We start from the raw sequence: 22,500 nt of genomic DNA on the forward strand, positions 1-22,500 counted from the left end.
GAAAAACCAATACCATAGCCACCAGCACAAAGCCAGCCTTCCGTGATGAAGAATTCGCTTCCACCCACGAAAAGATGGAGAGCTCAAAGAACTTTATCAGCCTATTACAGACTCACCTCAAGAAGAGCACATTCCCAATGCATTCCATCAACATTTCATTTCATATGTGCATATCATTCTCACATTCGCTCATATAGATTTAGCCAAGCCGAAAAGCGGCGATCCTGTTTCTAGTCCCAGAAAACTGCTTTCTATATTGAATATACATGTACTGTGTATGGAAATAACTGTACTTCTCTGCATAAAGTACAAAATTAATAGTCTTTAGTGTATACAGTTTATAGTGATCAAACAGCTCTGAGCTGACAGCAATAAACAAACAAGCTTGCAAACAATAACCGACAATTTTTATCAACAACTAAAACTGAAAATACATGCACACTAATCTCTTTCACAACATTTTCCGTTTGATAATCTGTACGCCCTTTCTCTTCAGTTTAGAACAACAGCAAAAATTACTCATTAAAGAGTCAAGCTAAAGCGTAGTAATTCGCTTACTCAACTGAAATTTCTCAGTCAAACAAAGCAGCTCAGGACTTAACATCCATTTCACACCAAAAGCCTATGAATCGAAAGGTATTAATTTAGTGTGGACAGCCGCCACAGCAACTATGAATTCAGTTCCAAAATAAGCAACTGCAGTAGCTGGCCACAAAACAGCATGACAAACGAGACAAACGATTTTAAGAACTCAAGCGCTCTTGGAGATTTTCCTGAAAATCATAAGTTCAAGCTTATCAAACCTTATCTGGCCAAAAAGAAACTTAACTGTCCCAACCATTGTTTAGAAGTACATTTGTTGCAGATAAATGTACTGCAATCCAACACAAATTTATTCCGCATTCTAAGCTTAATATGTCTGAAAAAATAGACAATGATGACAAGAAAACTCGCCAATGATGTCTGCTGTAACCTTGCATGGTGACGTGGTGTGTGATAGTTGAGATATGCCAGAATCCCGGTCAACACAGAATAGCAAACGTTTTCAGGCCTTCTTCTTCGTCTTTTTTTGTGACTTTTACAAAATATGTGAGGCAGCGAGGCATGCATTAAGAAGGAAAATGTTACCTGAAAACTAGCCGTTGTAAATAATTGTTTTGTCTCTCTATGTCTCTCAGCTTTTAAAGGTGTTCCTCGTTGAAGTTTTCTCTTCTACTCCTTCCTGGGCTTCTCTCGAGGCTTTCTTCGCTTAAATTTCTCAAATTTCGTTGCCTCTTCTCTCGTGTTCTTTATCCCGTTGCTCATCACTACTAGTAAAATCTCCTTTTCAAAAGTGACGAAGGTCAGTGGGATAAACACGGGCTGCACAAAAGTTACCCACCAAAAAAATTCGCCCATCCACGCCTCATACTGCATTCCCGGGCCTCCCCTCACTTCGCTTTCTTAGCCTCCCATCCCCCTCGCCAGGAGTCTGTACAGATCGACGGACAAACGTACGCTCGGTTAATCACATGACAATCAAACGAAAAAAAAGATTGACCATATTCTCTTAAATATGGGGCTCTGCCCCTGGCCACTTCGCACCCTGGAGCCCCGCTAATAATACTAAAGTACTAAAATCTCGCTAATCTCTTATCAATTTCAAAGCACCTAATAATAACAATAATAATAATAATTATTATTATTATTATTATTATTGTTATTTGTCTTATTATTATTGTTATTACAAACAACTTAGTCTAAGTGTCAATGGATTTTACACTAATTGGGGACACTAATGAAATTCACTCAAATTAATCAAATCATATATTGGTTTTTGCAGAAGTGGGAAAACCGGATTACGCAGAGAAAAACCTCTTGGAGCAGAGAAGAGAACCAACAAACTCAACCCACATAATATATAGATTTTGCCTAAAGGCAGAGCTCCTGGGCTGTTTTTTCTTACTGGCTGTAGGGTTAAATGGTGAAAATAAAAGTCTTCAAATTGTCCACGTTTTGGTGTTTCCAGTTACTACTTAATTCAATCATTTTCTTTGCTTTCATCTTTGGAAAAATTCATTGTCCAACTAGTAAATTTACTGGAAAAACCGTTATCGTATGAATCCCGAAGCGAAGTGAAATTTACAGTGGAATCAGTCACCAGTTAGGCATTGAATTTTTCTTGAATCACATGAGTTAAAAAAAACATATTCTTTCTTTGTACGGATCGTTAACATGTGGAATAATTTGCCTAAAGATGAAAAGCCTAAAGAAAGCTTTAGTTGATGTAGTATGGCCATGTAGCTGCGAAAAATGTTTTGCAGTTAACCAGGCTTGAGCTCGTGATTTAAACGAAACCCAGTGCCTCGTCCGCTGTCAACTTAAAAAAACAACAGTCGACCTTGATAATCTCCAAACTTGAACCCATGATATGGTCATGTGATACTGGTCAGCGCATACCTTGTTTTGATAGGTTTAATTAACATGGATATCCAATATGTGCCATGTTAGGCACAAGTACTTTAAACTTGAGCTCACGATATGGTCACACGATACAGTACGGACATACGAACAGACGGACGATCAATGCCGTCATAGCTAAAACCAAAATTTCACGCATCGATGGGTTACCACTGTGGTGATCCGCGCGCGTAACTCTGCTATCAAGTGTCACTCTCTGGGGTCAATAGGTTATAGAGTACATAGTTTTTACATGTAACTGCGTTTAACCCATTCACACCTCAGACGCCCGATGTATGCTGTAAACGAGCTGGAGTGTGAGCTGGAGTATGGCCTCGATATGGTCAGTTGATTCTGGTTACATTAGCATAAATAGAGCGGTGGATGGACATATGGTCACCAAAACCAAATTTTCTTGCACAGATGGGTTACCATATTTTCTTACCCATGGTGCTTCGAGTGCGAGCACGCAGAGGTCCGCTTTGACTGACGCCAAGGCTGGGAATCGAGCCCGGGCCACACTGATGGGAGGCAAGAGTATTTGGCAGTCGGAAAGGAATATTGGAACTTTGTTTTCAAGTTATCAGCAAATTTTGGAACACTTTGATTTGGAATTATGGAAGCTGATCTCGAGTTACAGTTGGATTCTCTGTATCAAGTGAGTCACCACGCACTCATAACCAGATTATGCAGTTCAGTATAAATGGAAAAAGAAGAAAGCACTGCTGGGGATATTCAAGTTAATACGAGCAATGCGGTTCAAGACGTCAAGGAGTATTTAAACGAGAAGAAACATGCTCTATACAAGTCACATTCTGGACATGTTGGAAATTTGACAAGAATAAACAATGACATAACCCATTTGATGCATGACAGTGGTACTGAGGATGGAATTTCAAACAAAATGGATAATTTTAAGAATGCATGGGATTAAATTTCTTGATGCACATGATAAATGTTGCAAGTGTTTGGCTGCTAGTGCTGGCACCTCGGTGTTGGAAAAGGCTGAAAAGATTCATAAGGAGCAAATGGAATGCAAAATAAATCTTGAGTCTTGAACTAAGACCTAAAGGGCGACCGGTCACGTTCAGCTCCCGCGCTTGAAATACATTGTGTAAATATGTCGTGAACTTTACTGGAGCCTTAAGTTATTCAGCCATAGCAAATGGCTGAATAACCCTGAATAACCCTAACCGGAACTGCCAGGAAAGAGTCAAAGACTGCTTCTACCAGGAAAAATCTGTGGTTCGACTGAAATGTAAGCAAGGACTTAAAGGATCAGTTGGTAAAGGAAATTCATTTTTCTCGACTCAAGCGCCACTTTCGACAAATGAACATAATTGGTTTAATATTCAGAAGAGACATTTCATAAAACCCGGGTCCAACAAAGTTTCCTTGTAAAGAATGTGGGAAAAATGCTGTTTTGTGCTCTGACTGTGGACTTTAGAGTCATGCAAAATGCCTTTAGATGTCAAGCTCAGTTTTTAAATGTCTCCAGAATCGACCTACGATCAAGTGGATCTGCCACATCTGCTCTCTACCACCATTCAGTGACTAATTTTTCTTATGAGAATGATGGATTAGTCATGAAGGAAGAAGATAATTTAGACAACCCGCTCTCTGAATCATACGCAAATCATTTGGAAAGGAATCGTTCACTTCCATCCCAAGGGTCTGATATTTCTAGCAACGACTGCTCCCAAGGCTACAACTTATTTCTTCAGGAAAACTCAAGCACGCAAATAAGATCCTTATTGCTCAACTCAACATTAACATGCAGCTTACAAAACGAGATCTCACATTATCATCTCAGAGAAAAAAAATCGATGCTACGTACCTGAACAGCCAATTTGCCTTAACACGCTACAACATGTACCGAAGAGATCGAAAGAAAGGAGGTGGCGAAGTTGTCGCATACTTGGACTCTAACCTACCCTCTAAAGAGCTAAAGGTGGCCAAGATGTATAAAACACTTGAGATTCTCGCTATAGAAGAAAAAATTGACAGCAGAGATATCCTCCTATTGAGGATATATAGACCTCCAAAGCAATCAGCCATTAACTTGTCAGACCCACATTATCTACAGCGAGTAGAGGAAGAATTGAATGACATCTGTATGAGGGCGTCACTCAGATTTAAAATGTACGTAATTTTTGGTGAATTAATTCTAGACAGGTTGAGACCAGAATGCAGGGAAGGCAAAATCCTCACAGATCTCGAAGAAGTACATAGATCGGAGCGTTTGATTACCAGACCTACAAGGGTGACACCAGCATCTGAGACGCTACATGTCATTGATGTCATACTGACCAACAAACCTAATAGCTTTGAGATCACAGGATCATTTAATCCTAAAATTTGTGATCACCATGTCATTTATGGCTTCCTATCTCACCCTGTGTCTCGGGATAAAAGAAAAACCATCACATTCAGAAGCCTTAAAAATGTCAATCTCAACGAGCTGAACAAGGATCTCCCTAGAGCTCCCTGGAACGTTGGAGGGATTTACAACTCCATTGATGAACAGTACGATACATGGAAAACTATTTTTGAAAGTGTAATTGACAAGCACATGTCGTTATAGAAAATGCGAATGAGAGAAAAGGATGTACCATACATGACTAGAGAATGGAAGAAACCAATCAAAAACAAGAGAAAATATGCACAGATGTTTGCTCGCAACCGCACTGCTGAAAGCTGGGAACTGAAAAGAAAGTGGAGGAATATTGCAACGAAAGAGAGGCGACAAGCCATTAAGACATATTGGGCTACAAAATCAGAGGACCTTAAGCAGAAGCCAAAGAATTTCTACATGATTTTTCAGCTGTTCCTAAGCAACAAGAGCAAATCAAGAATAGCAATCAAAGTTGACGAAAGAATTGTAACCAATGCAAAAATGTTGTGGCCGACGAGCTTTGTACATACTTCTTCACAAGTGCTAACAATATGGGTGCAACTTATATGCGGCAAGTCATCAACGAGCACCCTAGCATCAGAGTTATTAGGCAAGTCCATCAAGGCCTCCATTTCGATTTCAGGCAATTTCAGATCAAGACCAAAGGAAAAGAACTTAAAATGCTGAAACCTTCAAAGGCCACTGGTTGGGATGGAATTTCTCCCAAGATGCTAAAGCTATCAGCGAAAGGATTAGGAAAAGCACCATCACTAACAAGACTGTTTGACACCAAACAATCGAAAAGGAGCAATAGCCAAGAACTTGGAAGATGGGGGATAGAATGGATCGGCGTAATGATCGACCTATAACTGTCTTAAACTCAATAAACAAGGTGTTTGAGAAACTGCTTTGTAAGCAAGTTACAGCAACCTTGGACCCCCATTTATATCAAAAGCTGTTCATATACAGAAAACAGCACAGTTGCGAGACAACTGTGATCAGGGTAATTTGAGGACCAGGAAACTGCAGCTGACAGGTGGGACTGCGTAACTATACTATCTACTGATATGAGCAAGGCGTTCGACTCGTTACACCCTCGGTTAATGATTGAAAAACTCAAGGTATACAGCTCCTCAGACATATCCATCAATCTAATGCGATCTTTCTTTCAGCCCAGAAAAAATCGAGTGAAGCTACAAACCTTGCAAAAGTGAGTGGAAAGAGCAAGCAAGAGGATGCCAACAAGGTTCGCCTTTTGGCCCCCTTTTGTGGAACCTACAGTTATTTCAAAGACACACAGAATCAGAAAACCTCTTTATGTACGCATATGATCACAAATTTTTACGATCTGAGACTCCATCAATAGGGCTTTTCAAGATCTAAAGAAGAAAACAGAGCAGATCACACAGTGGTACAAAGAAAATCTTTTGAAGGCCAACCCCAGCAAATTTCACATCATTGACAAAATAGTGCTCAAAATTGATTCACAAGTGGTAAAAAAGAAAAAAAGGGTAAAAAAAGATAAAAAAGAAAAACCTACAATTCTGGGAGTAACCATTCACGAGAAACTAACATTTAGCGCACACATCAAAGAGATTAGCAAGAGAGCAAGTCGAAAAGTTGGAGTGATACTGAGATTGCAAAACCTTATACCCTCCTCAGCTAAACTGCAACTTCATAAATCTGGTTTTCTACCCTACTTGAATACAATACTGTTTAGCACTTCTGTAGATCATCTGACAAGTGCAAATTACAAAGAGTTCAAGAACGCGCACTGAGAGTAACCTTTAACCCATTGACCCTTTAGAGTGACACCTAATAGATTTTACTCTTTCTAACGTCAGGCGATTTCACTCGTCACTGGGGGCGTCCTGAGGCGTCTGAGATGTGAATGGGTTAATCTATTGACCCCAGAGACTAACACTTAATAGCAGAGCTACGTGTGTGGAGCACCAGAGGTAATAAAATATGGTAAACCCACTGATGTGGGAAATTTTGGTCTTAGCTATGATGTCATCATACGTCCACTCCTCCATGTATGCCAATGTGACCAAATTGTCGGCTCAAGTTTAAAGTGCTTGTGCCTAACATGGCAGTCATCTACTCCTGCTTCTACTCCTGCTAGTTTACAGCATATACCTTTGATATTGGACATCCATGTTATGGTCTATTGACACCTGTCAAAACAAAGTATCCATTGACCAGTATCACGTGACTAAATCATGGGCTCAAGTTCAGAGCTCATCGAGGTCAGCTGTTTTTTGAAGTTGACTACTGACCAGTATCATGTGACTAAATCATGGGCTCAAGTTCAGAGCTCATCGAGGTCAGCTGTTTTTTGAAGTTGACTACTGACCAGGTACTGGTTTCGATTGGATCACAGACTGAAGCCAGGTTAACTTGTAATCAGGACACCTAAACATAAACGAGGCTTCTTTTTTTGCACGCCTTCTGTGGCTCAATGCGGCTACATGGCCATAGTGTGTCAACTATGGCTCTTAACAGGCGACGCTTCTTGTGTTCAGGAGGAAAACGTTTTGGAAAATATTTTATTCCTGCATTTTTCGCTGGTTTCAATCCAGGTTTGACATATACAGCTGTCGTCAAGACAACACTGGTGGCTACGCAGCCATTCAATTCAAGTCAAGCATCAGAGGGATATAAACTTAAAGCTGAGTGTTTATTTTTAATTTGTTTAGAGCTGCTTTTTGCTCTGTATTGCAATTTTAAATTTTGAATATGATAAAATTGCATGGTGCCTGGACGACCTATGACTAAACAAAAGAAGAAAGAAAGAGAACAAGAACGACAAAACAGAAAAACCTTTATGCTCAAACTTGGTTGAAGAAGTTACTGCACAAATTCTTTTCTTGAGCACTAAACAGTCTCTTATTTTTACGGATGTGTTATTTCAAGCAGATGCATATTTTTAAGTGGTTCAATCGTTTTTCCTTTGTTCAGGAATGCAACTCGAATTTTTATTTTCAACTGGAATTAAATAACAATGATCACTTTAAACATTAAGAATAGTTGATTTGTTTGTTTGATTTGCTCTAAAATGCGAGGGAACAACTGTTTATTAACTCCGTTTGCCTAACTGTTTTTCAATGTGCCTCAACAGTGACAAGAAAATTGTGCCCCTTACTACCTATTTATTCATTTATTGTTATTATTGTTATCTATTATTTTTTGAAATCACATTAAGGGTATCTTTTATTTAATAGAACCTACAGCGTAACACAAGCTTGTGACACAAAGTGGTGTTGTTAGCAGCTTATTAAGTGCACTGCAAGTAAAGTATTGTAAGTAGTGTATTGTATATAGTGCAGTGTAGTGTTCGTAGTGTAGTATCTGTTTTGAAAAAAATTATAAAAAAAAAAAGAAACTTGTGTGCTTATGTTATAAACACGTAATCGCAATGAGTTCCCGTAAAATTAAGGAGCAATATCACTAGCTTGTGTTTTCAAAAGTTTGTTTAAAGCATGTACAGGTAATTTGTTGGAGCGGATCTTGTTTGAAGTTTGACCTTTCTTGTTTCCTGTATTTTGTGGATTCCTGTTACAAGCCAAGCTGGAATGTTTCAGTGGAGCAAGTGCCACCTCTGGAAACCCTTAATTCCATTTTTGCCTACCACCAATCATATGAATGAGACAGTGGCTGAATCATTATTCCACGTCCCAAAGGGAAAACTATTCTTGTTCCAGCCTCATCACGTGACTCAGGTCAACCAAATGATGTTTCAACTTCGCAACCATCTCTCATCTTTGAAGTGATAAACAGCATAGATTTAATGCCCTCATTGGATAATCCTGTCTTTGCAACTTCTGGTGTTGTTACATCATTGGTAACACCTTCAAGTACCACAGTCAGGGGCTTGCAGCACACTACTGCCTGTTTGCTGAGTCGGAATTGTACGCCCCTGTTTGTTGAATGTAGTATCTAATATTGAGTCCTTGCAGAGATAGTACGGACAGGCTGTCAGAGAATTGTGGTCTCCGGCTTGGCAGATGCCAAGAACTCAAACATCACAAAATGAGACATTATTTGCAACACCATCACCGCATGTACATCATTTTGATAGTGGGAACAAAATGGCAAAAGCCCTGAGACAAGTGGTCACCATTCCACTCAGATGTGTGATATTTATTCAAAACTTGGAAACCTATTTGGACAAGACAAACCTGACAACTCTAGGCCGCTACAACTACTGATATAGCACTGCAAAGAAAAGGCAAGAGAAGCAATTGAGATGATATAGCACTGCAAAGAAAAGGCAAGAGAAGCAATTGAGAGCTGCGCAAATTCACCTCTTTCTGACAGTTATTAAGTGGCAAAGGAAACCCTGCCTGAGAATTTTGGGAAGCCACATGTGACTGCTTATGCACAAATTAAGAAATTGCCACGTCCACCTAGCCTGAAAGATGTAGACAGACCTTCCTTGTTGGAATTTGGTAGACATTTAGACACTGCTGATCGAACTTTGACTGGAATGGGTCCAGAATATGTGGCTGACCTTAACCACATCAACACGCTAAGAGAGTTGGTTAAAAGTTACCGATGTTCCTCCAAGCAAAGTGGACAGAATGAGCTAGAAAAATTTTGTTACATTTATCAAAGAGCGAGCCAAGCTGGTGGACAGTGAGTTTGAACATGGCATGAACACCGGACCCTCTAACGAAGCAACTCTCAGAAAAAGTATGGGCGAATAAGAGCAAACCTTTAAACAGGATCATCGGTGTTCTTGACTGAAATTGGACCAAGTAGTGGTACATACTAAAAATCACAAAGAGCCAGATCTTGAAACAAGCAAACTCCTTGTCTTGCTTGTTATGGGCAACACAAAATCTGGAAGTGTGAGAGGTTCAAAAGTTGTGCCTCAATATGGACTTTGTAAGCAATGCGTGGTAAAAAGGGCACATTGCTCAGGAATGCCCCAAAGTGCCAGCAGTCTGGATGTGGAGGTAATCACCATACTCTCATGCATCTCCACACTAAAAGAACTGGAGACAAGCTTAAAGATAGAACTCGTCCTAATGAGAGCCAGGGCAATTCGAACAGTGCTAACCCTGAACCACAACCATATCAAGACGAGGGGTAACCATGCAGCAATATCTGGAAGTGAAAAATGAATGACGCCCTTAATTGTACTTCTCCTTTAATATCTAGAGAACAGCTGGTTGGAAACCTTAGGATACTCGAGTTGTGAAGGGCTGAGGAAGAAATTCTTCAACAAGTCCAGAAGACAACCTTTCCAAAGGTGTTCAAGACACTTGGTGGCATCTCACCTGATTTAAGCGAGCAGCTAAGAAAGAAGACAATACAGAAAATGGGAACCTCGATCAAAGTTGAGAAATGGGTTGCTGTCCGTCAGTAGAAGGTTAGAAATGCTCCTGTAGATGAAGATATGTATCCTTATATACTGTCCAATGATCACCACATGACAGAGTTACGGATCCGGCATCATCACTGGAGTGTGGGCCACATTGGTGAGTAATCCGTCGATTCCACTTTTCTACCTAAGGGAATAAATGCAACTTATCCTCGAAGAAAATTCCGTCAATCTTAATGGCAAACATTTCATACAAACTTGTGGCATCGCTATGGGAACTAAAATGGCATTTGCATCGGAGATGTCAAGAAGTGACTTTTAAACACAAGTCCTTTCAAACCATTTGTCTGGAAAAAGTTCATAGATGACATCTTTACTCTGTGAGAAATATCAGAATAAGACTTTCAGAAGTTCATTCAATTCACAAACTCACTCTATCCCGCCATCAAATTAACCTATGAAGTGTCACCCTCACAGGTTGCTTTCGTTTATACAGAGGTCTTTGAAGATCCACGATTCTCAACTAAAAAAAATCTTAGACATATGAACTTATTTCAAACCAACCGGAACATTTTAATATACAGACCTCTCCACCCATCACCCTATAAAAACCAAAAAGTGTTTTATTAAAGGAGAAGCACTGTGTCTCTTACAAACCAAAGAGACTCTCGATTTCTAAAGAGATTTCAAACAAGAACTCAGCAACAGAAGATACCAAAAGGCACTTGTTCAAAACATTGCCAATGAAGTTTGATTTAAAGAGTTTGGATTAAAGAGCCCTAAACACGGTTTTCAACAGGAGCTGGTTACCTGCCGTAATGGTGACATATGAACTTATTTCAAACCAACCGGAACATTTTAATATACAGACCTCTCCATCCATCACCCTATAAAAACCAAAAAGTGTTTTATTAAAGGAGAAGCATTGTGTCTCTTACAAACCAAAGAGACTTTCGATTTCCAAAGAGATTTCAAACAAGAACTCAGCAACAGAAGATACCCAAAGGCACTTGTTCAAAACATTGCCAATGAATTTTGATTCAAAGAGTTTAGTTTAAAGAGTCCTAAACAGGAGCTGGTTACCTGCCATCTACCGCAGCTTGTAAGGCCTCTTACCACTGTTTGTCTAGCCAACAAGTAGGCTCTCATGTTTGGGATCACACTAAGTCCACAGCCGCCTATTCCACTAACACCTGCCGCTTATGGATTAAGTTATTTAAAACCCATGCCTATAACATAACTCAAAACAGCGAAAATAAGATTCTACCGTTTGTCACATCCTACAACCCGCCTGCCTCAAATCTTAAAAACGGTCTTATGAAATACTAGCACACTATCCAGAACCAACCAGATCTCAATGAGATTTTCAAATTTAAACTGACTGTAGCGTTGAGAAGGAACATCACTTAAGGACAACCTAGTCCTTGCAAAAATCACTTCTACCGAACCAACAATCTCAACAACACAAGAAGCGAATTTCATACACTCGAAAGAGTTGCCCATCCAATAAACCTAGAAAACATTTGCCTGCCTACAACCAATATAATCGTACAGGAATACTAAAACAGCAAGCACACAAAACCATCACTAGACCAACAGGATAATGGTAATGTCACCATCGAAGCCGAGAACAAGAGGACTTTTACTAAGGGTGCATTCAATTGACCACATTCCAGAATACGAATACATGGAATAGAAGAATAGAATAGAATTGTCAAACCCGTGCTAAAATTCCTTCATTATTCTTGTTGCAGACAGACCATTTTAAATTATCACTCCAACATATTTTGATTATAGCCGAGCTCTGCGCACACGCGGAGCACCGTAGTTAAGAAAACATGGTAACCCATCCATGCGAGAAATGATGGTTTTATAGCCATGACGTCATCGACCCTCCGTCCGTCCATACATACGTCAACCCTGCCATGTATGCCAAGCAAGCTAGTTAACAGCATACATCTTTGATATTGGACATCCATGTTTTGATCAATTGACACGTGCCAAAACAAGTTATCTGCTGACTAATATCATGTGACCATACTGCGGGCTCAAGGTTAGAGCTCACCAAGGTCAGCTGTCTTTTTGAAGTTGACCCCTGACCAGGTACTAGTTTTCAATTGGATTGCAGGCTCAACCAAGGTAAACTCACCTAAACATAAGTGAGGCTTCATTTTTAGCGCGCTTTCTGTGGTTCGACGCGGCTACACAGCCATACTGTGTCACCTACAGTTCTTACACAGTCAATGCTTTTCATGTTCCGTTGGAAAACGGTTTGGAAAATACTTTCTTTCTGCATTTTTCGCTGGTTTCAATCCAGTTTGACGTATCATAATAGCTATGGTCCACACTGGCAGCTACGCAGTTATTGAAGTCACGCATCGAAGGGATATAAACTTAAAAATGAGTGTTTATTTTTACTACGCTTAGAGCTTCTTCTTTCTCTGTATTACAATTTTTGGCATATCTTTAGAAGCTCATGTTACATGATGCCTGGAGGACCTATGACTAAAACAAAAACGAATGGAGAGCGAAAGAGAACAACAACGACAAAAAAGAATACCAGTAATAGCTCATACTTAGTGCAAGAAGTTACTCCACAAATTCTTTCGTTGGGCACTAAACCGTTTGTTATTTTCAAAAAGTGGTTTTATCGGTTTTTCCTTTGTTCAGGAATGAACATCGAATTTTTGTGTCAACTGGAATGAAATAAGAATTATCTGTTCCCTTTTGGAAATAAAGAAATAGTTGATTTGTTTGTTTGTTTGGTTTGCTCTAAAATGCGAGCGAACAAGAGCATTTTAATCCGTTTGCCCAACTGGTTTTTGATGTGCCTCGACAGTGACAAGAAAATGTAGCCGTTATGTTATAAACACGTAATTGCAATGAGTTCTCGTAAAACTAGCGGGAAATTTTACTAGCTTGTGTTTTCAGAAGTTTGTTTAAAGCACCTAAACGTTATTTAAGTGTTGGAGCGGATCTTGTTTGAAGTTCGTCCTTTCTTGGTTGCATTGCCATATTTTGCCGATTCTTGTTCCAAGCCAACCTAGCTGTTGAATTATTGGCCGTCTAAGTGTGTTTTGTAGTTTGGACGTTTCGTGACTTGTTGTATACATGTTGGACTCACCTATGGACATTCTATGTCTTATCACATGATGTACTGAGTTAGAACCTCGTGCTGGGTAGCCATGTTGACTTTTTACATTAAAGTCAAGAGTTTATTCTTTTCATCTTAGTTTCTTGTACATCGTTTATCGAAAAAACTACAACACTAGCGTGTTTTAATGAAATACATCAAAATGTGAATGATTTCGTTTTCAGAGATAAAGTGGAATAAAGTACATCAGTAAAACTCTTTTTTGACTTTGAACTGACAAAGGTTTTTTATGGTTTCTAATTTTAGCGTGATTTCTATTCGCTGGCTATTGACAGTTGACTCTGAAATGACTTTTTTCCTTTTCCATTCGCTCACTGAGGGTGTGTTTGTTTTCTTGGTTCAAGAAAAGTTCATTGCCAAACTCATGAATTCCAAAGCAAATTTCACTCGAAAAACCAATATTGCAATCATCCCTTTGTGATCCATGCGATATCAGTTTTTAGCGTAAAATGTAACATGGAATTCACCAGTTAGGTAATGAATTTTTGTAGAAGAAAGCAAAGAAAATCATTAAATTATTAAAGCAGTAATCAGAAACATCAAAAAGCGGACAATTCCAATCCTTTTATTTTCACTACCCTACAGCATAAATAACCACGGAGCTCTGCTTTTAGGCTTGGCTAAATCTATATATTATGGTAAAATGATATTAATGCAATTAATATACAAATATATTTCACGTACAATATGTGGATCCTCCTCATGATTATGTTTGGTAATGTTTACAAAACTACCAGGAGTGGTTTATCGGGTTTAAAACCACTCCTCATGTGATAAGGCATGTTTGTTGCACAGTGGAAAATTTCCTTGTATTGTCAATTGTTATTCTTTGAACTTGGAGAAGATCAAAACCTTAGCTGAAGAAATTGATGCCTTTTACTTCAAGCTACATCAAAATTACTTTATTTACCTGAAAGTGCCTATCGGCATTAATACTTTAAATAAGATTCTGACTGAAAAGTTATGTGTGCAAAGCAGGTTTGCCGAGGTAAATGTCTCATAATTTTAGGGTTACATGCACAAGCAGATTATTTCAGGAGTCAGTCGATGAGAGGTTAATTAGAGAAAGGACAGGCCATAAATTAAATGCAATGTTTAAATGGGAAAAGTCCAGTATTGAGCAACAACACCACGTTAACAAGATTTTAGGCCCCCCCCCCCCTCCCCCCTGAAAATAGGGAGACCAATGGCAGATTTCAAATGCAGAGGTTATGGAAAACGTCTTGGAGTCGCTTCCGCCAGCTGGTCTTGATTTTGTTTCAGATGATGTATTGTCTAATATGCCTTAATTTACCACATTACTGTACTAATGGAACAGGGGGACTTTTCCAGATCTGTATTTAACGACTAACTGTACTATAAATTTTGTGCAAAAGTAAATTTACTACGCATGTAATTAGTTGAAAGAACATTAAATATGTACCCACTATTTGTTGTGTCAGTTGTGTTGTTGTGTGTCTGTGTTGTCAGTTGTTGTGTTGATAATGAATTAATATTCAAGTCACATGCAGTGTCTTTATATCTGATAAAACACCTCATACTAATAAGGAAAAGGTTTATTGATATAAAGCCAGCATGTGATGTATTATCGACCATTTGATTGGTCAATGGGCTTATGAATTCTTAATGAGTTTTTGAATGAGATATAGGTCATAGCTGATTGCAAGAGCTCAAAGGCACTTCCTAATAAGTGTAACATTTGAATTCCTTTGCAAAGTTTCATCATGAGGTGAGTTAGTCACAATTAGTTAAATAATCTAGTAAAAGAAAACAGTGAAATACTCACGCATTATCTATGGCACCATTCACGTTTGAAATCCCTTCTGTTGCTGACGTCTTGATATTTTTTTCATTATCCTCATTTTTCCTCTATGAGTATTTTCAAAACAAATAACAGTGATTCAAGAGATAGAGATCCAGGGAAGTAATCTACTTTTATACCTCTTACCTGTAACTCTACAATCACTGAATTTAAAAAGTCCACCTAAAAGAAATTAAAAGTAAATAATATGCATGTACATGTAGAAGATTGGCAAACTGTTTAACAGAAGGGGTCTTTCCAGCTGGCGATCAAATGGTACAAAAACCGCCATACTGGAGAGCAAATTGCACGCTGGGGCATCTAAAACAAGGACAATTTAAATTAACTTGCTTTGTTTTAGATGTCCCAGTGCGCATCTTCAGTATGGTGCTTTTTGTACCTTTTGATCGCCAACTGAAAAGGGCCCATTGTGATCTACATGTATCATAATTGTATTCATTTGCCTCCATCTTTTGTCTTTTAAACAAAACAAAACGATAAAAAGGTGTATTAGCTTAAAGAGGCCATGTATCTTTTCCAAAACAATTAACTTAACTCATCTTTGTTACACCAAAGATGCTGGGCAGATTCCAACAAAATGCACATACTGAAAATATACTTTAACATCGGACCTTCTTAAGGAGACAAGGATAAATGACATTAATTGGGAAGAGAAGACCTGCACAAAGGAAAACATATGAGAGAGAACACTGAGCCAATTGCCATCCTGTAAAGGATCAAAGAAGGATGATGCCACTTATATATAGATTTACCCAAGCCTAAAAGCGGAGCTCCCTGTTTATTTATTAGCTTTTATTCTTACTGCCTGTAGGGTTAGTGAAAATAAAAGGTTTTGAATTGTCTGCGTTTTGATGTTTTCTGCTTTAATAATTGAATCATTTTCTTTGCTTTCTTCTATAGAAAAATTCATTGCCTAACTAGTGAATTCCATGGAAAATTTTACGCTAAAAACTGATATCGCATGAATCACAAAGTGATGAGTACGATATTGGTTTTTTGAGTGAAATTTACTTTGGAATTTCACCAGTTTGGCAACAATTTTTTCTTGAACGGCATGAGTTCTAAAAGAAAACAAGCACACCCTCAGCAAGCGAATGGAAAAGGAAAAAGTCATTTCAGAGTTAACTGTCAATAGCCAGCAAATAGGAACTACGCTAAAATTAGAAACCATAAGAAAACTTATGTCAGTGCAAGGTCAAAAAAGAGTTTTACTGATGTACTTTATTCCACTTTATCTCCTAAAACGAGATCATTCACATTTTGATGTATTTCATTGAAACACGCCAGGTTGGCTTGGAACAAGAATCGGCAAAATGCAAGTAAGAAAGGACGAACTTCAAACAAGATCCGTTCCAACACTTAAATAACATTTAGGTGCTTTAAACAAACTTCTGAAAACACAAGTTAGTGAAATTCCCCCTAATTTTACGGGCGCTCATTGCGATTACGTGTTTATATCATAAGGGCTAAATTTTCTTGTCACTGTCGAGGCACATCGAAAACCAGTTGGGCAAACGGATTAAAAAGCATTCAAGTTGATTTGTGTGTTTGTTTTGCTCTATATGTCCAAAGAGTACAGATGATTGTTATTTACTTCCAGTTGACAATAAAAAAAAATGATTTTCATTCCTGAACAAAGGAAAAACCGATTAAACCACTTTTTGAAAATAACAAACGGTTTACTGCCCAACAAAAGAATTTGTGGAGTAACTTCTTCCACCAAGTATGAGCTATTACTGGTATTCTGTTTTGCGTTGTCGTTCTCTTTCGCTGTCCTAGTCATAGGTCCTCCAGGCATCATGTAACCTTATCAGACCTTCTAAGGATAAGCCAAAAATAAACACTCAGCTTTAGTTTATATCCCTCTGATACTTGACTTGAATAACTATGTAGCCAACAGTGTGGACCACAGCTATCATGATATGTCAAACTGGATTGAAACCAGCGAAAAATGCAGAAAGAAAACATTTTCCAAACCGTTTTCCACCTGAACACGAAAAGCGTTGACTCTGTAAGAACTATAGTTGATGTAGTATGGCCGCGTAGCCACGTCGAGCCACAGATAGCGCGCAAAAAATGAAGCCTCGTTGATGTTTAGGAGAGTTAACCTGAGTTGAGCCGGCGTTTCTAAAACGAGGGTAAGGGTGAGACCAAGGGGGAGGATAAGGGTAAGGATACGAATACAAAAAGTATCCTAAACATGCATAAAAGCTAACCTTAGGCCTAATTAGGCCTAAACAAAAGTTTAAAGTTAGCTTTTATGCATGTTTAGGATACTTTCTGTATTCGTATCCTTACCCTTACCCTCACCCTTGGCCTTACCCTTACCCTCATTTTAGAAACGCCGGAGTTGAGCCTGTAATCCAATCGAAAACCAGTGCCTGGTCAGCGGTCAACTTCCAAAAAAACAGCCAACCTCGGTGAGTTCTAAGCTTGAGCCTGTGACATGGTCATGTGACACTGGTCAGCGGATACCTTGTTTTGACAGGTGTCAATTGATCAAAACATGGGTGTCCAACATCAAAGATGTATGTCGGAAACTAGTATGATACTGGTCACATTGGCATACATGGAGAGGTGGACGTACGTACATACGTACGATCGATGACGTCATGGCTATTAAACCAAAATTTCTTGCATCGATGGGTTACCATATTTTCTTGCCTATGGTGTTCTGCACGTGTCGAGCTCCGCTATAAACTCGCTCACGACAATAAAAAAAAAAAAATACTTGAAGAGGTACCAGAATAGGTAAAGGAATGTTTTGAAATAATTCAAGAAATCGTTAATTTCCAGGGTGGAAAGTTAAAATTGAAAATGTACGCTACACTTTTAGTTACATAGCATCTTACAACAGTAAATACAATATCTAGGATTTTTAAAGGATCCACATATTGTATGTGAAATATATTGTACATTAATTGCATTAATATTTATCATTTTGCCATAATATTCAACAAGTAGACCCGCAGCCCTTGCGGGGTACGGGTCAAGAGCCCATAAAAAAAATTTACTAATGTACTTTATTCCACTTTATCTCTGAAAACGAGATCATTCACATTTTGCGGTATTCACTGAAACACGCCCGCTCGGTTTGGAACAAGAATGGGCAAAATACGACAATGCAATCAAGACAAGATGAACTTCAAACAAGATCGGCTCCAACACTAAATTACCTTTAGGTGCCTTAAACAAATATCTGACAACACAAGCTAGTGAAATTCCTCCCTAATTTTACGAGAACTCGTTGCAATTACGTGTTTATAAAAGTAAGGGCAAAATTTTCTTGTCACTGTCGAGGCATATTGAAAAACAATAGGGCAAACGGATCAAAAAAGCACTTGTTCCCTCGCATTTTAGAGCAAACCAAGCAAACAAATTAACTATTTCTTAATGTCCAACAGAGTACAGATAATTCTTATTTAATTTCAGTTGACAATAAAAATTCGAGTTTCATATCTGAACAGAGGAAAAACTTATTTAACCACTTTTTTAAAACATATATGCATCTACTTTAAATTTTAACGCATCTGTAAAATTAACAAACGGTTTAGTGCCCAAAGCAAAAAGTTTGTGGAGTAACTTCTTCCACTAAGTATGAGCTACACCCTGTATTGTCATCGGTATTCTGTTTTGTTTTTGTCGTTCTCTTTCTCTCTCCTTTCGTTTTTGTTCTAGTCATAGTTCCTTCAGGCATCTTGCAACCTTATCAGAGCTTCTAAAGATATGCCAAAAATTGTAATACAGAGAAAAAAGCAGCTCTAAGCAAATTAAAAAGAAACACTCCGCTTTAAGTTTATATCCCTCCCTATTCTTGACTGAGTAGCCACCAGCATCGCACAGGTCACACGTGAATAAAAGAACAACGCATGGCTGGGTTACGATGTTAGGCTTGGGCTCACTCAAGCTTAGATCCTCATTAAACTTGGGGCTAGTAAACACGGGTTGAATGGTCTTTTGCACCTTGCTGCTAAGATCTCTAAGTTATCGTTTGACAGACACTGCAGCATCCTGATCTTTATAGGGGATAACTATCTGGATGGGGTCATCGGTATGCTGTTTAGGCTGGTCCCCTGCGACTCTCGAGGTGATAAACCTGTTGATGACGGAATCAATAAGGTGATTCGGATATCTCAGCTTACAGAAAACTTCTCTCAGACATTCACACTCTTCTGAAGAATGCGCCCAAGATGATGATAGCCGGTGCGCACGATCAAGCATAGTGACGAGCAAGCCATGCTTGTAGCGGCTGTCCACATGGCTATGATAGTGCAGGAGTAGACCTGAGTTTGTTGGCTTAACGTAAACCTTTGTTTCAACACATAGTTCGCAAACCGCATTTTATCTTTATGTAACCTTGATAATGGCGCAAGATGCCCCAAAACGTCGGTTTCTATCACTTATATTTCTTGTTTCATGTATTTGTCAATCGTTTCTTATAAGATTTTTATTATTATTATTATTTATCTTTAGAAGCTCTGATAAGGTTACAGGATGCCTGGAGGACCTATGTCTAGAACAGAAACGAAAGGAGAGCAAAAGAGAACGACAACGACAAAACAGCTCTAATACCTGTAATACCTCATACTTAGTGGAAGAAGTTACTCCACAAATTCTTTCCTTGGGCACTAAACCGTTTGTTATTTTTATGGATGCATTATTTTAAGTGTTTGCTTATTTTTAAAAGATAGTTTAATTGGTTCTTCCTTTGTTCAGGAATTTACTGTACTCTTTTGGACATGAAAAAGTCGATTTGTTTGTTTGTTTTGCTCTAAAATGCGAGCAAACAGGTGCTTTTTTGATCCGTTTTCCCAACTGGCTTTCGTTGTGCCTCAACAGGACAAGAAAATTTCGCCCTTATGTTATAAAAGCGTAATCGTAATAAGTTCTCGTAAAATTACGGGGAAAGCTCACCAGCTTGTGCTTTCAGAAGTTTGTTTAAAGCACCTAAACGTTATTTAAGTGTTAGAGCGGATCTTGTTTGAAGTTCTTCCTTTCTTGGTTGCCTTGCCGTATTTTGCCGATTCTTGTTTCAAGCCAACCTGGCTTGTTTCAATGAAATATGTCAAAGCATGGATGATCTCGTTTTCAGAGATGAAGTGGAATAAAGTACTTCAGTAGAACTCAGTGAACTAAAAAAAATTTTTTATCGCTTCTAATTTTAGTGTGATTCCTATTCACTGCCTATTGACGAGTTGACTCTGAAATGGCCTTTTTCTTTTTCCATTTGCGCACTGAGGGTGTGCTTGTATGCGGTTCAGGAAAAATTAATTGCCAAACTGGTGAATTCCAAAGCAAATTTCACTCGAAAAACCAATATCGTACCCATCACTTTGTGATTCATGTGATATTGGCTTTTAGCGTAAAATTTACCGTGGAATGCACCAGTTAGGCAATTAATTTTTCTATAGAAGAAAGCAAAGAAAATGATTTAATTATTAAAGCAGGCACCGGAACCATCAAAACGCGGACAATTCGAAACTTCTTCAGTAAGAATAAATAACCAGGGAGCTCCGCTTTTAGACTAAATCTATACAGGGTGCATCTTTGATATTGGACATCCACGTTATGGTCAATTGACACCTGTCAAAACGAGGTATCTGCTGACCAGTATCATGTGACCGTATTGTAGGCTCAAGTTTAGAGCAGTGAGTGATTGGTGCAGTGTAGTCGAAATGATTGACAGGTGACAAATTTTCGAGCAAAATATTTCTTGTTAGTTCTAGTGGGACAAAGGCAATGCCAGAAGATGTGGAAGGTTTTAAATCGCGTGTTGAAGCTGAGCGAATCGGGTCTCGGTTTTACATTGAAAAGGGAACAAGAACTGCCAATGCGCCATCTTTTCAAACTGCATGTATAGATATATTGGCTGTTTTGCCCACAGGAGTCAGAGAAAGCTTAATTTTTCAGATGTTTGTCATGATGTGCGGAGTTCAAAATAAAAGAAAATGAAGAACAGGCTTTTCAATTATCATCATGATTTCTCCATTTCAAAGCATGATACATGATGAAGTAAGTGGTTGAGGTAAATTCTATGGGAATGACAGCCTCTGATTTAAATGAAAATCTGGACGACATCCATCAAGGGAAGTTATTTACGTGTCAGCTGAATCCGCCATGGATAATATGTTAATTATGCGTTTCCATAAATTTACTAAAATCAAAAGATTCGTCATTTAACAAAACTTTGGCAGTGCTTAATTATTGTCGACGAAAAGTTTGGACTGGACTGAAGTAACCTTTTTGTTCGCTTGTAAAAGATACTTTATATTTACGCAGGATGAATTAATAAAATGCCTCCGAACTATCAGAATCCATATCTGTTTCAGGATCAAGGGAATAAACTGTATTTGTCAAATTCTCTGCTTATATATCCTGCCCAATGTAAGCTTGAGTCCTATATATATCACGAATTGAGACAAGATAAAGACAATTACACAGCTTCCCTGTTTAATCTTCTCTTATTGTGAGAAGAAAGCGGCTCTTTTGCACAGTCATGCGATTTCTTTGAAGCACTTTTACTTGCTGTTTCATCTACCATTTCGTGACGATTTGACCAAAAACGTACTGTGGATTATGAAACTAGCGAGGTGGTTTTCCTGTAATTTCCAGGAGATTTAGCATGATTCATTTCGTCAACCACTCTGCACCAAGAAATAGCCAGCAAGTCGCACTGAAATTGTCACTGGTTTAAATATCGCAACTAAAACCTCTTGAATGGTTTCATGGTCAGCTTTGCTGGAGTTTTGCATTTAGTGGCCTTACGACCCATCAAACTCTGTACGAGTCATTTTCCTAAAGTTCGTAAATACAAGCCCATGGGATTGCTTACACGTTCTCAAAATTGGCTGTTGTTTTCGACAACGTCTATTCCAACAGCTCCGCAAATATCACCTAGAATTTGTCCGTAAGTTACTTTTGTTTTCGATGGTTTAAACAAATTGTCGGAAGAAACATAACCAGTCTTAACCACCTGAGAAGCATCCATCACAAGTTTAACTTTAAATCACACTGACAAATTCTGCAATGATCACTCAGTGTCTGCTCGATGCCTCGGTTTGTTTTGAGGGAAGTCAATATGTTATTGGCTAATTTGCTACTGAAACGTCAATCAGCGTGTCAAGTCAACCATTAAAAAGGTGGGCGTTTTTCAAAATTAGGGGTATCTTCTTGCAAGCGTTCCCTTGATCTCTTGTCCCACCTTTTGCGCCACCAGTTTGCTGACAATTTGTTTAGAGCTGCTTTTTGATCTGTGCTGCAATTTTTGCATTGTCTTTAGAAGATTTTTAAACTTGAATCTGAATGATGCCTCAACGACCCATGACAGAAGAGCAGAAACACAAGAAGAGAGAAAGAGAACG

At 38.6% G+C, this 22,500-nt stretch overlaps 1 protein-coding gene across 2 annotated transcripts in view; it reads right to left on the bottom strand.

The window, feature by feature from the left end:
• Positions 1–22,500, bottom strand: part of LOC137977522 (CAP-Gly domain-containing linker protein 1-like) — a 312,978-nt gene that overhangs the window by 25,322 nt on the left and 265,156 nt on the right. For both annotated transcript variants that reach the window (XM_068824767.1, XM_068824768.1), the window contains 2 exons: positions 15,266–15,301; positions 15,104–15,186 (listed from right to left, as the gene is read on the bottom strand). In XM_068824767.1, coding sequence (XP_068680868.1) covers positions 15,104–15,186; positions 15,266–15,301 — 119 coding nt within the window. The remainder of the gene's footprint in view (positions 1–15,103; positions 15,187–15,265; positions 15,302–22,500) is intronic.

Source organism: Montipora foliosa, chromosome 11 (assembly GCF_036669935.1).
Source record: "Montipora foliosa isolate CH-2021 chromosome 11, ASM3666993v2, whole genome shotgun sequence".
NCBI classification, from domain to species: Eukaryota; Metazoa; Cnidaria; class Anthozoa; order Scleractinia; family Acroporidae; genus Montipora; species Montipora foliosa.